The sequence below is a fragment of the Dipodomys ordii genome, unplaced genomic scaffold, assembly GCF_000151885.1.
Source record: "Dipodomys ordii isolate 6190 unplaced genomic scaffold, Dord_2.0 Scaffold91, whole genome shotgun sequence".
In the NCBI taxonomy this organism is placed as follows: domain Eukaryota; kingdom Metazoa; phylum Chordata; class Mammalia; order Rodentia; family Heteromyidae; genus Dipodomys; species Dipodomys ordii.
In genome coordinates, this window is record NW_012267307.1 from 4,698,778 (window position 1) to 4,715,141 (window position 16,364).

The 16,364-nt window shown below is 49.5% G+C and overlaps 1 protein-coding gene across 1 annotated transcript in view; it reads right to left on the bottom strand.

The window, feature by feature from the left end:
- Positions 1-631: 631 nt before the first annotated feature.
- The window catches only part of Pqlc1 (PQ loop repeat containing 1), a 22,107-nt gene continuing 6,374 nt past the window's right edge, over positions 632-16,364 (bottom strand). The window contains exons 5-7 of the mRNA XM_013026120.1: positions 12,771-12,824; positions 2,322-2,538; positions 632-1,394 (exon numbers count right to left, since the gene is read on the bottom strand). Coding sequence (XP_012881574.1) covers positions 1,187-1,394; positions 2,322-2,538; positions 12,771-12,824 — 479 coding nt within the window. The 3' untranslated portion in view covers positions 632-1,186. The remainder of the gene's footprint in view (positions 1,395-2,321; positions 2,539-12,770; positions 12,825-16,364) is intronic.

Consider the following 16,364-nt stretch of genomic DNA (forward strand, 5'->3'; position numbering starts at 1 on the left):
CCGGTGCCCCTTGGCATTCAGCCCAAACCCACGTACCCCAGACCCCACTCCTCCAAACCTATACCACCCACCCTGCCCTATGCTTATGCCACCAGCATCTTGTCTCTCCCCAAGCCTGTGCCCTCCCCCCCACCGTCCCCCAAACTTGTACCACTCCTCCTTCCCCCAAACTTGTACCACTCTTCCTTCCCGCTACCCCAAGCCCGTACCTGAGGCCCAGCCCACTCCTCCATGTGCTGACTCCTCTCACCCCCCACACAGATCCACAGTCATGGACTCGGTTGCTCCAGGGTACATTCACTCAGCAGCCACCAAGCGTGCAGCTGGTGACATTTTAATTGTGAAGCAATTACCTCTACAGACATATCCCTTCATTTAAAAAAAATAGACATCTTCAAAGCATCTCAGAGGCTAAAGAGCTAAGCAGGAGTCTCTGAACGCTCAAGAGTCTCTGAAGGAAAGCTGAGGTGGAGCAGCACTGACTCCACTAGCCGCAGCCAAGCCCCATTAGCTGTCAGGGAGTCTGTGCTGACCAGACAGCCACAGCATGCACACAGAAGCAACCCCTTCCACCCAGCAGAGGGAAAATGCCGCTGTGGGAGGCATCTAGAATATTCTGGTCTAGGAGCTGCCATGCAGCCTCATGGCAAACAGAGAAAGAGAACACAGTAACAGATTTCAAGCCAGCGGCTCCCGCCACCCCAGACACAGCCGACAGCTGTGGAATACTGGCCTCCAGCAGCCGAGACCTGCTCTGTCCAAGGAGCCACAGGCCACCAGGCAAGGTCTTCTTGCCTGCCTGGGGAGACTGGATGATGGGCCTGGGTAGAGAAGATCACGGAGCCTGTAGCCCTTCCAGGGGACCAAGAGCCTGGTTCAGGGCTGGGCCAGTATTTTCTGAGAGGACGAGGATTGCCATTTCCATCAGCTTAGAAACACGCCGGCCAGCCTCGGCTTTGAGATGTGCTCTCACCATCCTGGTGACAGCTGAACGTGAAGGAACAGCAGCCCTGGCCCTGGGCACCCAGCGCCCCAGGCCGACACTGGCGGAGAAACCAGAACCTGGTCTCTGTCGGCCCACCCCCTCTGTGCTGCCCACAGCGCCGGCCTGCGAGGCAGGCCTGGGAACACAGGCGGCTGGCCAGCACCAAGCCAGGGTGACATGTCCCTGTCTCCCCTGGACAGCTCACAAGGCCTTGGCGCTGACGGGATGCACTGCATGGGGCACCGGCTTCTGAGGGTGCCGGGCAAAGGCGTAGGCTTGGCCCAGGATGGCCAGGTCCACCAGCACCTGCAGCAGCCCACAGACAGAGAACTGCAGGGGCGCGCCGTTGAGCAGAAAGTAGGCTGTTTTGAAGGTATCACCACTCGTCCACATGAGCACCATCTTGAGGCTGTGAGAAAACAAGGAGGTCAGCACTCACCCAGGGGGCCAGGGTGAACCAGGAAGGGGAGGATGAAGCACAATCTGACTCAGACTTGTGCTACCTACGTAAGCCACTGGCTCAGAGAGGAGAGAGCACAGGGCCTCGGGTCTCCAACCCCACGAGAACCACAGCACAGCTTAAACAGCCTGGCTTCAAGGACACCAGAGCCTCACTGTCAGACAGCCTCTCCCCCAAGGCTAACGGTACCTCACCAGATGCTGAGGATGCAAACCAACAGAGAGGCCAAGGTGTCCCACACAGTGGGAAGCTGCTGCCTCGGGCCTCCTCCCAGCTAAGAGGGAAGGAAATTTCCATGAGCAGAAACAGATGGGAGCTTTTCCTTTGAGCATGTCTGGGTATCATTCCTCCTCTGCACTTGGCCAGGTGCAGCCAACACAGGCACGACTTTTCTCACACAAATCTACTTGCAGGGCCCGCGAGCCAGTTAGCTGCAGGGAAGGGTGTGTGCCAGCCTCCAGCAGGGGGACCCTGGGATGGTCTGCATGCTCAACTGCCACCCCCCACCCCAATGTGTCACCCCTTGGCTCATGCCTTCTTTCCTGGCAGAGCCTGGGGGAAAAAATGAAGTGTGGCTCAAGTGGTAGAGCACCAGCCATGAGCAAAGGCTGTGCAAGAGTAAAAAGGCTGAATGACAGTGAGAAGCCTTGTGTTTAAGTCCAGTACTGGTGGGTGGGTGCATGCATGTGTACGTACATGCATACATACATTCATGCATGTGTGTGTGCATATGTATGTACACACATACAACCTGTGGAAAAACTGTCTCAATCAACCCCAGCATGCCATTTTAGGTGCCCAAGGAAGACCAGCACAGAGCCCCAGCCTCATACTGCTCAGAGCAGAGCAAGGACTCCACCGATCTGGGACACCTACCTCATGCCTTCTGTGGAGCGGTGGCAGTGGTTCCGGTACAGCTGCGGCACGCCCAGCATCGCTTCGGTCAGCACAGCAAAGAAGCCCAGCGTCTCCACAAACAGGGCGGAGTCAATGGACAGGTAGGTGATGTAGCCGGCCACACCCGCGAAGGCCAGCACACATTGCACATAGTCTGCAAAGCTGCTCCAGCGCCAGAAATGGTGAGGGTCGAGGTCTGGGGAGAGAGAGAGTCATCTCAGCTAGGCAGGCAGGCTGGGCGCACGCAGCCGCACACACGGCTGAGATGCGGATGCCAAGTTGGTGTGTGCAGAGGGGCAGCAAGAGACCAGTATGGGTGAGGTCAGCCTGGGTTCACCAGCAAGGTGGGCTGAGTAGAGGGAGAGATCGGAACCAGGAACAGGTTGAGCTTAGTGTGAGGAAACTTGACAGACAGCGGTGCAGGCAGCATAAGGAGAGGTTGTGGTCGTGGCCAGTGTGAGGAGGACATGAGGTCAAGGTCGTAGTCAGCGTGAGGACACAAGGCCATGGTCAGCGTGAGGACACGAGGTCAAGGTTGTGGCAGGATGTGAGAGTCAGTGTAGTGAGATGCAAGCTGAGTGTGTTCTGATCAAGGCATTAAGTAATCATTTTGGTTGGAGTCTATGTAACCCAGGCTGGCCTTGAACACTTGATCCTCCTGCCTCTGCTTCTTGCATGCTACGGGATTAAGGGTATGTGCTACCACCCCAGCCTGATGAAGGACCTACTATAGAAAGGTGCTGGAATTCTTTACCCTTCATTTTAGTAGTTCTGGGAAACGCTATAGTGCGAAGAAGACTGATTGGGAGCCTCTGGAGGGCCCCTGGTTAGAGCTCGTGAATCTGAGTTAACCTCGTGCCTTGGGTGTGGCTCACACGCAATAATAGCAGCTCCCACCTCCTGGGGCGATCCTGCTGACCGCCGTGACAAGCATGGGTCTGTGGGAAGGCTCCATCCCTGAACAGTTGCTATCACTGCACAGCTGCCAGAGTGGGGTCTTTCCCCACATGGCTTGCACAGAAACCACTAACACCAGTGAGTGGATTATCCTGCCCTGGCGATGAACACTCGAGGGAGAGTTTAGAGTGTGCAGAGGCAGCCCCAAGAACCCCCAGGAGTAGCAAAAAGCCTGCAGGGAGCCAGACAGACCGGCTTTGAGGGATCAAGCTCAGAGCTGCAGAGCTCTGCAGGTGCAGGTGGACGGGGTGTGGGGGTAGACTGGACCCCTGGGTTCCTTCTGGACTCTCCCAAGCCTGAATTGTTTTGTGGGGATATTTTTGGGACTGGGCTCTCAACTGGGGGTTGAATCTAGGTCTTCATACATGTTAGGCAAACTTTCGACCACCTACAAGCTCTCTCACATTCCAACTCTGAGTGCATTTTTAACAAAGCATCTACCATGTAATGGTGTGAAAAGTAGGTGTTCTTTCAGGTTCTGACTGCAATAGAACTGCAGCTCTGGGTTTTTCAGAGTTCAGCCTGTCCCAGGAGTGACCCCTCTGCATCCAAACAGTACAAGTAAATCCCCGTGAATCTCTCTCTGCCAAATGTGGTGGGCAGGGGTCCTAACTTCAGGTACTCAGAATTAACACAGGAACAGAAGCTGATGCTACCCAGAAATGTATGATGAAGTCCATCTACTATTATAAAAGAAATAAGATCGAGCTTGAAGAATCACAGCAAGAACACACCCTCCACATTATCTGCCAGGTGGCATTTTTTGTGCCTCACACACCATCCAGCATGAGGTCTGCTACCTACCTTATTTCTCAAGCTCCGGGTTGCCACCCACCTCCCCACAGCCTAGCCCCAGAGTAATTCCAAGGCAAAGACCTGCCTTCCTGGAGTTCCTGCCTCCACCTGGGCAGAGTGCAGGCGCCCAGGCAGCTTGCCAATTCGAAGGTAAAGCTAAGACAGGGCAAGTCCGGCCAGACGCTGAAGCCCTGTGAGGGCCAAACACAGGCCAGGCCCTCGAGCTCTCAGTTCCCATCTGTGTGGGCTTGGCCAGCCTGTCTGCTGTGTGTCCACATGCCCAGTGCTGCCATTCCCAACCCCGGTTCATCCTTGCTGTGGCTGGCAGGGTGAGTTCAGGGCTTCTCCCAGGTGAGTGAGCCAGGGCAGGGGTGTCAAAGGCAGAAGAGCTCACTCACTGCGGCCTCCATCCCACCACTCCATCACCTCTCCTTCACTCCTAGCCTGCAGGGAGAGCTAACTGCAGGCTTTCAGAGGCCAAGCAAATTGATGGCTGAATTTCTGCCTCTGGATGAGGTAGGCTGAAGCCAACAGACCCATGTGCCATCTGAATGCTAGCACTTGTGTCCAGGGACCCAGAAGTGGGAGCGAGGGCCTGGACGGAGGGTGCCTCCTGGGCCCGTCTATACCTAGAGGCTGAGAGCAGGCTGGAAGAACTAACACCGGAAGGCTGACTCTACAATCTAACTTTACTTCCTAGAGACAGAAAAGCTGAGAAAAGCTTGAAAGAATAAAGACGATTTAAATGTCACTTAGATTTCTAGGGGGTGAGGAAGTAATACTCCATTGGCATGACCTGCAACAGCACAAAGACAAATGGCTAGTTAGGCAGAGTAGCTCACGTTTGTAACTGTGACTGCTTTTAGGGGCAGAGATCAGACTGCAGGACACAAACTTCCAAAAATAGCAGGGTCTGGTGGCACACCCGCTACCCAGGAGGCACAAAGTAGGAGGACCACAGTCTAGGACAGCCTGGGAAGGAAATGTGAGGCTGTTTGAAAAATAACCATTTAGAAAGCTGAGGGCTGGGACTGTGGCTCAGTGGTAGAGTGCCTGCCTGCCTGGCAAGCATAAAGCCCTGGGTTCAACCTCCAGGACTGTCAGAAAAATTAAAATGGACCAGGTACCAGACAGAGATGCCTCCAAAGAAGACGGGCCAAGAAGCGCAGGGAACAATGCTCAGCATTGGTGGTGCTGTGGTGGCTATCCATCACATCACTTGAGAGAAGAAACGAAGCAAGTCCAGGCAGGAGTTTCCGACCTTCACCAGCCGATTCCTGCGCACCCGTCCCAGAGATGCCGTCAACCACTAAGCACAAGACAGCCCTGCAAGGGGTGAGGAGGCGCATCTCAGTCTACTGCAGCCCACGGGCCCCCTCATGTGGCCACACTGGGAGAAGCAGCAACGGGCAAGGTGGTCTGAAGTGCCCTGTGGAGGAGGGCTGGCCTCTCTCCCTTGCCTCTTGCCCAGTGGCAGACCCTAAGACTACAAAGATAAACCTCAGAGACAGTAGGTGGATTTCACAGGAGCAAGGCAAGACACAGAGCCTCTGTAGGCCCTCCCTCCTGCCTCAACACCATGAGCTCCTGGAGGCACCAGGACCTGCTGCCCGCCCACGTCAGCTCTGTCAGGGCCAGCAGAGGGCCTTGCCCTGGGATGACCACTGACTTTCCAACCACAGCTACCGGAGGTCAGGGATGCTAATGACCATGGAGAGAGGCCTCCTGGGAACAGTGAATCAAACCGAGCACCAGCACAAAGTAGGCCCCACAGGGCAAGCTGTTGAGGTCCATGCCAGAGGAGAGTGGGTGTCCTGCCAGTGCTACCTGGCAAGCAGAGCCACTCGCAGGGAAGGGCCCGCTTCTGACTCCCACAGCACCCACGCATCGCCACTGCCAACACAGTGAGAGAGGGTCTCTCATTGCCTGATGGTAGCCTGCCTGCCTCCTGCTCACAAACGACCTTGTGGACTGAGGAGTCAGGAGCCAGCAGCCACTTAGGATCCACATCTTCATTGGGGAATGCGGGGTGAGAAGAGTTTACACCGGAGCTTCTTCAGATCCAGACACTGAAGGAGCCAGACCATCTTGAAGACTGTGGGAAGCGGTCCCACAGCCCAGACAAGGTCAGCTCCAGCAGCACAGAGTGGCACTCATCTACCTGTGGGGAAGACACGCCCAGGAGCAAGGGGTGCCGAGGACCATCAGAGCCAAACCTCTGGGATACCCAACATGACAATGGAGCCGTGCATCCAGGACACCCAGTGATGATGGAGCCACACATTGGGGACACCTGGCATGATGGAGCTGTGTACCTAGGGCACCTGAAGCAATGGTGGAGCCATGCATCCGGGACACCCAATGTGACAATGGAGCCATGCATCCTGGACACCTGACATGACGATGGAGGCATGTATCTGAGACACTTGAAGTGACGATGAGAGCTGTGCATCAGAGGCAGCTGCTGTGATGGTAGAGCTGTGCATCCTGGACACCTGACATAGAGCTAGGCATCCAGGACACCCGATATGATGGAGCTGTGCATCCCAGGCACCTGACATGATAGAGCAGTGCATCCCGAGCACCTGACATGATGATAGAGCTGTACATTCCAGATACCTGATGTGATGACGGAGCTGGGCATCCTGAGCACCTGACGTGAGGATGGAGCTGTGCATCCTGAGCACCTGACGTGATGATGGAGCTGTACATCCTGAGCACCTGACGTGATGATGGAGCTGTGGATCCCTGACACCTGACATGATGATAGCGCTGTGCATCCTGGGCACCTGACATGACAGACCCAAACTAGCTCATATGATTCTATCCAGCAACCAGAATATGGAAGCATATCCACACTCTTCCTACTGTATCCTTAAGCCAGACAGAGACAGGCAGCGATGTGGCCATGGACTGTAGCAGCACAAAGTCCCCGTGGTGGCAGAAGATATCTCCAAGCCAAGCACAAAGTCCCCATGGTGGCAAAAGATATCTCCAAGCCAAGCACTGGTGGCTCACTCCTTCAATCCTAGCTACTTGGAAGGTAGAAGCTAGGAGGATAGTGGTTCAAAGCCAGCCTAGACAGAAAAGTCCCAAGACCATTTCTCAATCCATGGCTGGGGACCATGATGTGCCCCCTCACCCCAAGCTCTGTGGGAGGCTGAGGTTAGAAGGCTCTTGGTGTCGGGCAGCCCAATGAGAAAAGTCTGTGAGACTCCATCTCCATGAGGGAGAGCTGAATACAGTGACACACCTAGGATCCCAGAGATGATGGGAAGACTAGAGTAGGCAGACTGTGACTGAGGTGCACACCTACACACAGTGAGATCCTACCCTACAACCAACCAGTAAGAAATGACAATGGAGGCATCACCTGTGGTATGCCAGCCCAGCAATCTCATCTTGAGGAGGGGGGGGGGAGAAGAGGGGAGGGGAAGGGCAGGAGGAAGGGAATGAGAGGGAGGGAGTGCAGAGGCTCGGGGAGTGGCTGTCCAGGTGCAGCCAGCATCTTCCCTCTGCCTCCCCAACCCGCTCTGGGAAGACATTCCACCGCAGGGGCAGGGCTGAGGTTCTGGGTGCCCATCATCCTGGTTCCAGTGTGCACACAGAGGATAGGAGCTCCACATCAGAAGGAAGGGACAGATTGAGAACAGGGCCCATCTTCAGCACAGGGTGTTGTCCTGGGGGGCGCTGCTGCCCTGGCCTCCAGGTCCAGAGCAGTGTCAAGAACTCCACCCTGGGTGTGGGGATGAGCACCGAGAGCGGCAAGGCTGTCCCCAAGGAACAAGCACGTAGAGCCTCCAGGGTGCTGACAAACTGTGAGGAAGAGGAAGCCAGTCACCTCCATGTCCAGTGACACAGAACCAGCAAGTGGGCAGCTAAGACATTTTGAAAGTAGAGCTGTGATCAATGACCATCTCTGTTCACTGTGGTGCAGGGCCCAGCTGCAGCAAGACCAATCATCAGAGCAAACACTATCGGCATGGAGGGCAAGGGCTGGAGCACAACAACAACCGGAGCACAACACCCAGAACTTACAAGGGATGAGGCATCAGGGAAAGCCAAAGCCAGCCCAGCCCGTCAGAACTACCTGCAGGTGGTCAGGCTCAGACTCTCCCATCCGGCCACTGTCCCGTCTAACCACTGTCCCAGCCGCTGTCCCGTCCAGCCACTGTCCCGTCCAGCTGCTGAAGCCACTATCCTGTCCACCACTGTCTCATAAAGCCACTGTCCCACCCGGCTGCTGTCCCACCCAGCCACTATCCAATCCAGTCAAATCAGGGCACCAGCAGACAAGCCAATCTTCCCCAGGCAGATCACTGCCTGCAGCTGCCACAATATGTACCTATAATGTCCACTTTAAACAAAAAGAAAATGGAGATCTGCAAAAGGCAGGAAAACGCCAGGTGCCGGTGGCTCATGCCTATCATCCTAGCTACTCAGGAGGCTGAGATCTGAGGATCACGGTTCAAAGCCAGCCCGTGAGACTCCAATAAACCACCAGAAAACTGGAAGTGGCGCTGTAGCTCAAGTGGTAGAGCGCTCGCCTTGAGCTGAAGAGCTGAGGGACAGTGCCCAGGATCAGAGTTCAAGCCCTGCGACTGACCAAAAAAAAACAAAAAACAACTAACAAAATCCTCCCAAATAGCTATTTTATATATATGTAAGGAATTAAAGGAACCTAAAGCAATTAGAAAGAAGAGGCACAATGAAAGCATCTCACCAAACAGAGAAAGAACATCAGCATAAGTAGGGAAATCATGAAGAACCCAGTAGGAATCCAGGGGACGAAAACTATGAGTGAAGTCGTTAAGAACTAGACAGCAGACCTGAGTGGACAGATCAGTGTTCTTAAAGATGGATCGTTTAGGGTTATATAGTGTGAAAAACAAAGAAAATGCAAGAAAAAGAGAGGCTAAGAAACATGGGTCAAGATCAAGTGAGCAACAATGGTGCCATAGGCACCCTGAAGGAAGGGAGGAACAGGAAAAATTCTCCAGAGATTGTTACTAAAAGTGGATGAAACTAGTAACCCATACATGCAAGCAGTCTAGTTAACTCCACAGAGATCCATCCACACCTTGACTCCCCACAGCCCAAGTGCTGAGTACTAGGGGGTGGGGAGGGATGGTAAAAACGGCAGGAGGACAGTGACTTGACACAGGAAACCTAGAAAGAGTAACCTCTGACTTCTCATCAGATACCAGAGTCTAGAATGGCTAAGGAGAAAAGGACTGTTAGCCAAGATTCTCACACCAAGCAAAGCTTATCCTTAAAAATAAAGACTCCCTTTGACAAGTATGAATTGGGAGAATTTGTTGCCATCAGGAAACACTGAAGTTGGTTCTCTGTACTGGAAGCAAGTGACATCAATGGTAAACTGAACGCATAGGTTCAGTTTCTTCTGATCCTTTCTTCTCTTAACTGACTTTTAAAGACAGCCACAGCTGGTGGCTTAGACCTGTAATCTTGGCCTTGAAATCAGGACCTGGGCACATATGTGAGCTTTTTTATTTAAAGCTAGTGCTCTACCACTTGACTTCCAGCTTTTTGGTGGTAAAATGGAATAAGAGTTGCATAGCATTTCCTTCCTGGGCTGGCTTCAAACTGTGATCCTCAGATCTCAGTCTTCTGAGTAGCTAGGATTACAGGCGTAAGCCACTAGCACCTGGCAGTAAGATTTCCATATGTCACCAATTAGCATAAATTTAAAGGAATTAGCCTTAGAGTAACTATTAAAAAAGGAACTTCAAGTGGTGAAGGTCACTAAAGGAATTAAAATATTATACTGGGAAATATTCACTAATACAAAAGAAGGCAATAAAAGAACAATGGATTAAAGAAAAGTGATGGGCATGTAGGAAACAAAAAGTAAAATTGCGCCGGGCGTTGGCTCACGTCTGTAATCCTAGCTATTCAGGAGGCTGAGATGTGAGGATTTCGGTTCAAAGCCAGCCTGGGCAAGAAAGTACGTGAAACTCTTATCTCCAGTAAACCACCAGAAAACCGGAAGTGGAGAGCACTAGCCTTGAGCTGAAGAGCTGAGGGACAGGGCTCAGGCCCAGAGTTCAAGCCCCATGACCGACCAAAAAAAAAGTAAAACTGCAAGTGTAAATCCAAACCTTAAATATGAATCAAATATTAGACCGAAGGGCAAAACTGACTGAAAGTTTAAATCCTTATATGATGTCTTACACAGAATTCAGGTTTAGAGACATAAAAAAAGTTAAAAGCTAACAATTAACCACTCAAATAACCACAGGAGATCTGTAGCAACGCTACTACCAGAACAGGCTTTACAATAAAAAGTACCACTAGAACAAAAAGTGACAAATCCATCAGGAAAATACAACAATCATGAATGTATATGTGCCTAACAAACGCCCCAAAATATATGAGGCAAAAACTGACAGAAATGAAAAAGGAGAAAGACCATTTAAAAATAGAAACTTCATTTATCTGACTTTGTAATGGGTTCAATAATCAGGGAAGAGAGACTGAAGAACACTGTCAATCACTGACTGGACAGGGACCTCAGCTCTACCAACAGCAAAGCCAACTCTTTTCACACCCACATGGACAGGCCACACACTGGCCATCAAAACCAAGTACAATTTAGAAGTACTGGAATCAAAGTGTGTTATGTTATACAATTACAATGGAATTAAAGTAGAAATAAATAGAAGAAATGTGGGAAGTTCATCAAATATGGACATTATAGCATGTTCCTAAATGACAAATGGGTCAAGAAATGGAAGGAAATGAGAAACTAAGGTGAATAAAAACAGAACCACATAACCAAAACTCATAGTGCATTTCCAGAACTATTTACAGAGAAATAGGACTATAAGCAACTACATTTCAAAGTGAGAAAGAACAATACAGGCTGGGCACCAGTGGCTTACACCTCTAACTCTAGCTACTCAGATTTGAGTTAGAAGCCAGCTCTGGCAGAACCTCCAAGAGACTTTTTCTCCAATTAGCTATCAAAAAAGAAAAAGGAAAAAAAAGCCAGAAGTAGAAGAGCCCTAGCCATGAGCACAGAAGTTTATGGACAGCACCCAGGCCCTGAGTTCACAAAGAAAGGAGGGGAGGGGGAAGGAGGGAAGGAAGGAAGAGAGGAAGGAGGGGAAGGGAGGAAGGGAAAAAAGAAAAGAAAGGAAAGAGAAAGGAGGGAGGGACAAGAAAAAGGAAAGAAGGAAGGAAAGCGAGGGAGAGAGGGAGGGAGGGAAAGAGATCAATCTAACTCTCAATGTTACAAAACTGGAAAATGAGGGCTAGGAAGGTGGCTCAGTGATAGAGTACTTGCCTTGCATGCATGAGGCCTGGGTTTGATTCCTCAGTACCACATAAGCAGAAAAAGCTGGAAGTGGTGCTGTGGCTCAAGTGGTAAAGCGCTAGCCTTGAGCTGAAGAGCTGAGGGACAGCGCTCAGGCCCAGAGTTCAGGCCCCACAACTGACCAAAACAAACAACAACAACAAAAAAAAAACCTGGAAAATGAGCCACCTAAATCCAACAAAGCAGAAGAAAACAATAATTATTAGAGTAGAAAATAAAAATAATTATTAATAGAAAACAAAAAATAGAAAAATCAAATTTTGTTCCTTACAAAATAACAAAACGAGAATGATTTAATAAAAAGTTTCAAACTGCCAGTTGAGAATAAAAGGATCATTATCAAATATTACAAAACGTAAAAGGTTACAAGAAAAAAAATAGGAGATAGGAATCTCATGGACCCTAATTTTGATGAATCTGGATTGATTTGTAACTAGAGACTGAATTCCTAACTTTAAACCTTCCTGTAAAAAAAAAACCCAGGCCCAGATGAATTCACTAGATAAAAGAATTAACTCTAATTCTTCACAAACTCTCATATCCTAATTTATTTTATAAAGCTAATATTTAGGATAATACAGTCCTTATAATTAGGATATATTAAAGTCATCACAAGAAAACAACATACCAGGACAGGCCATGGGAGGGGTGGGAGGAGGGCTCATGATTATAATCCTAGCTACTCAGGAGCATTTCGGTTCAAGGCCAGCCAGGGCAAAAAGTTCACTAGTTCTCAGGTCATCAGAAAACATTGTGAGTGTTGGCACACACCTACTGTCCCAGCTCTGGCAAAAGGATAAACAAAAGGGTCTCTGCATAGACCGGCCCAGACAAAAAGCAAGACGCTATTAAAAGTAATGAAAGCAAAAAGGGCTGGGTATGTGGTTCCGTGGTAGAGTGCCTGCCCAGCATGCACAAAACCCAGGGTTTGATCTTCATTATTTCAAGAAAACAAACAAAAGTTGCAGGATACAAGATCAATATGTAAAAATCAATGTTATTTCTACAAAGTAGCAATGAAAAACTCAGGGTGGAATTAGAAAGATTCCATTTTCAATAATATAAAAAGGAATTCGTTTGGAAAACATTTAAAGCTTACAATCTGGAATTTTCTCCACCCATCCTTCCTTCCTTTCTCCCTCTCCCCCACACCCCAGCAGGCTCTACATACTTTTCACGGAAGCAGTACTGCTATGGCTGTGAGTGTGCTGTGGGCAGGCCATGCTTGGTGAAGCCATTCGCGGAAAGGGAGGCGTGGATGGATGACTAGCAGAGACAAGCCGCAGGCAGTGACACAGAGCTAGCAGCAGTGGAGCCTCATGCAGTGCAGTACATACCCAGACAGGACCGCGTGGGGGGGACTTTGAGTTCTTCGTCCTTACTGTCTGCAGCTACATTTAAAAAGGGAAAGAAGCAGAAAGAAAGAAGACAGAACAGACGGGTTTAAATGTTGGTGAACTGTTGTTGCACAGCAAAAGAAACAAAAAACATTGGAACAGAAAGCCACACAAGACTTTTATTACTGTGCATTCAAAAATTCCCTTTCAAAGCCGTTCTCCAAAGCCGCCTTCTTCCAGTATTCACAGGACAGTGCACGGGAGTAGGGAAAGAAATGTTACATAAAATGTAAGCTACTGCAGTGTCTCTATTTCTAGCCCATGAAGCCAAGGCACTTGCTCTGGTGACAGAAACTCAAGCACATGGCAGTCAAGGTCAGTTTGCCCAGAGCTGAACAGTTTCTGCAGGCTCAGTGGCAAAGCTGTTCCAGATCCCACCCAGTGACGTGGCCCCTGTCAAAGGACAGCGGGGTCAGCACATGAGCTTTGCAACACGGGCAGACACCTGCCTGAGCACAAGTCTCCTACAGGGCAACCCAGGACACCACAGATTACTGGCCCTGGTTCAGGCTCCCTGCTAACGTGGCCCCAGCATAGCTGCCAAAGGCCCTCGGGGCCAAGGTGCCTGGGCAGCAGGCCGAAGTCACCAGCAGTTGGGGACCAAAGTGAACAAAACAGAAGTATGATCCCAGGTGGCTTGTCCCCTCCCAGTGCACTGTGGACTTTTATTAAAGTGGAAATGCCACAAGCAAACAGATAAAAACAAATACTAGATGACCTGTGCTGCCTGGATTTAGCAGACAAACCACCCTGATCATTGCAGGCAGTGCAAAGAGAAAGAGGGACCAGGAACAAACAGTGTCTCACTCCTGTAGTCTCAGATACACACATCAGGAAGACAGCAGTTGGAGGCCAGGAGGAGCATAAAGTTAGCAAGATCCCATCTCAACCAAGGAGTTGAGAATCACCCTAGGTACCTGGAGTCATAGGTATGAAGATCTGGTCTAAGGTTAGTCTTGGTCTAAAACACTAGATCCTACCTAAAAATGAACTAAAGCAAACAAGGGTTGTGGAAGTAGCTCAAGCAATGGAGCACCTGCCCAGCAGCCTAATTCAAATCCCAGTACTGCTGAGAAAAAGTAATTTGTTCTATCAAGAAAGGAGTTTTGGAAAGAAGCTGCAGATCCAAACTACTAAATTTTAAAAGAAACGGAAGACATATCAACCAAAAATAACTGATAAAGACCTATCAACCATCACAGAATGCCCGAGCCTGGATCCCAAGCCAGGGAAACAAAAGTAGCCAAAAAGTTAGAAAATGAACTGGATATATACAAGGTTTGTGAGCAGAAGTGAGGTGTCCAATTACAGGCTTAATTATGCTCTCCAGACTTTTGTAAATGTTACAAACTCTCTGTGATACACTTTGTCATTGATTGATTAAAGGTGCTCAAGTGGTAGAGCGCCATCAGTAAGGGGGAAAAATACCAGACAAAAATAAAACACGTTCGAGACAACCACACATGCACCCCTAGTCTGCCTCCAGAAAGATACCCTGAAACTCTGGAGCAACTCCCCTGGACCCCAAGCCACTCAAAGCCAGCCCTGACTCCAAACTACACAGGGGCAGGGGGTGGGGAAAGCACTGAAATGGGGCATGTTTTAGGTTGATCCAGTTTTGAGATTTATAAAAATTTTGTGATGGGCCACAACTGCAAAACAGAGAACCTGGAAAATGCCTGAAATGTTCAGAGATGTCAGCTGTGCTTTATATTCCTCTGCCTTCCCCAAAATATCTCCAAAGTGTGCACTTTGCATGCTCTTTATGTTCAAACAACAAATCACATTGTTTCTAATTAAACCTGCCCTTTCATTTCTTAAAAATAAGTGACTTTGCTGGGCGCTGGTGTCTCACACCTGTCATCCTAGCTACTTAGGAAGCTGAGATCTGAGGATCACCGTTCAAAACCAACTCTGCAGAAAAGTCTGTGAGACTCATCTCCAACTAACCACCAGAAAACCAAAAAGTGCTGTGGCTCAGAGCGGCATTGCGCCTTGAGCTGAAGAGCTCAGCCCTGCCCTGAGTTCAAGCCCCACAACTAAAAAATGAAAATTAGTGACTTGCAAAATTTAAATCTCTGTAAGACAGCTGGAGACTTTTTACTCCATCTGGCTACCCCATGAGGATACCGAACATGGCCTGTTCAAAAGCTTCTTCATAAATCATTCTTAATTTCAGACACTGCCTGGATTTGTGCCTCCGAGGTCCAAGGCAGACCTGTAGGGTGTCTGCATTCTTGGGTGATACTCAAGCGTGTGTCTGGAACCAACAACCTTCTTTGGGAGGCAGAGCTGCTAACAGGGTCTTCCCAGGGACCATGCGGCAGCAGGATGAAGGACATGGCAGTGGCCTGATGCCAGACCTACCAACCCAGGTTTCTGGGTTTTCTACACCCTCCCTCACACTTCTGGAAGACGGAAGGAAGCAAATCCACACATATCACTTTAAAGCTACAGGTCCGAGTATGTTGGGGTATCTTTTTCTTTTGACACCTACATTGAGCATTTACTTTGTGCTAAGCTCCAGGCTCAGCTCTTTCCACACATTAAACACTTGACTTTTACAATAGCCTCCTGAGATAATATATTCCAAACATCTCTAGTTATAGATAAGCAGACGGAACTTATAGGAGATAGCCTGTAGCTATTTACTTGTAGCAAACAGATTACATTCAAACTCTGCTCTGACCACACACTTCTCAGAGTCAGATGAGGAAATGTTCTCCAGGTACTTCCTCATATCTGGAATACAGGAAGGGGAAGAGAAGAGCCAACTGTGGCCACGTAGACTTTATTCTCAAATCTCAAGTGTAAATCCTGAAATGAGATATAACAAATTCTGTTGACTACAATTTTTCAGGAAAATAGATGACATGAAAAACTAAGCAAATGTCAGAGCCTGACTCAAAGCAGACATGAAACTGGCCACTGTGGCTAGGTTGCTCATGAGGCTGAGATCTGAGGATGAAGCCGGCCCAGGCAGACGAATTCAAGCGAGTCATCTCCAACTAATCAGCACCACCTGAAGGTAGGGAGGAGCCAGGGAGAGAGAGAGGAGGCTGCCCAGGAAGCAAAGCCACAGTACCCACAAGGAAAGCACTTCCCTGAACAGCCCCACACCATGCAGAGCCTGGCTAGCTCTGTCATAATTTAAACCCCATCATAACAGGAAGAGAACAGGTGCTCAGAGGAAGGAACAACAAGAACAAGTCATGGCCATCTGTGTAATTACAGTAGTCTAACTGGTCTCAGTTATCAGAACAAGATGCTGACCTGCTTTCTACAAAAATGAGATGGTGCCATTTGTTTATCTAAACACAGGCTCATATAGAAACAGAAGGATCTTGTTAATGAGAAGAAAATAACGATCACAAATAAAAACATACAAGGGCTGGGAAGGTGGCTCAATGGTAGAGCACTTGCCTTGCATGCCTGAGGCACTGGGTTCGATTCCTCAGCACCACATAAGCAAAAAAGAAAAAGCCGGAAGTGGCGCTGTGGCTCAAGTGGTAGAGCACTAGCCTTGAGCTGAAG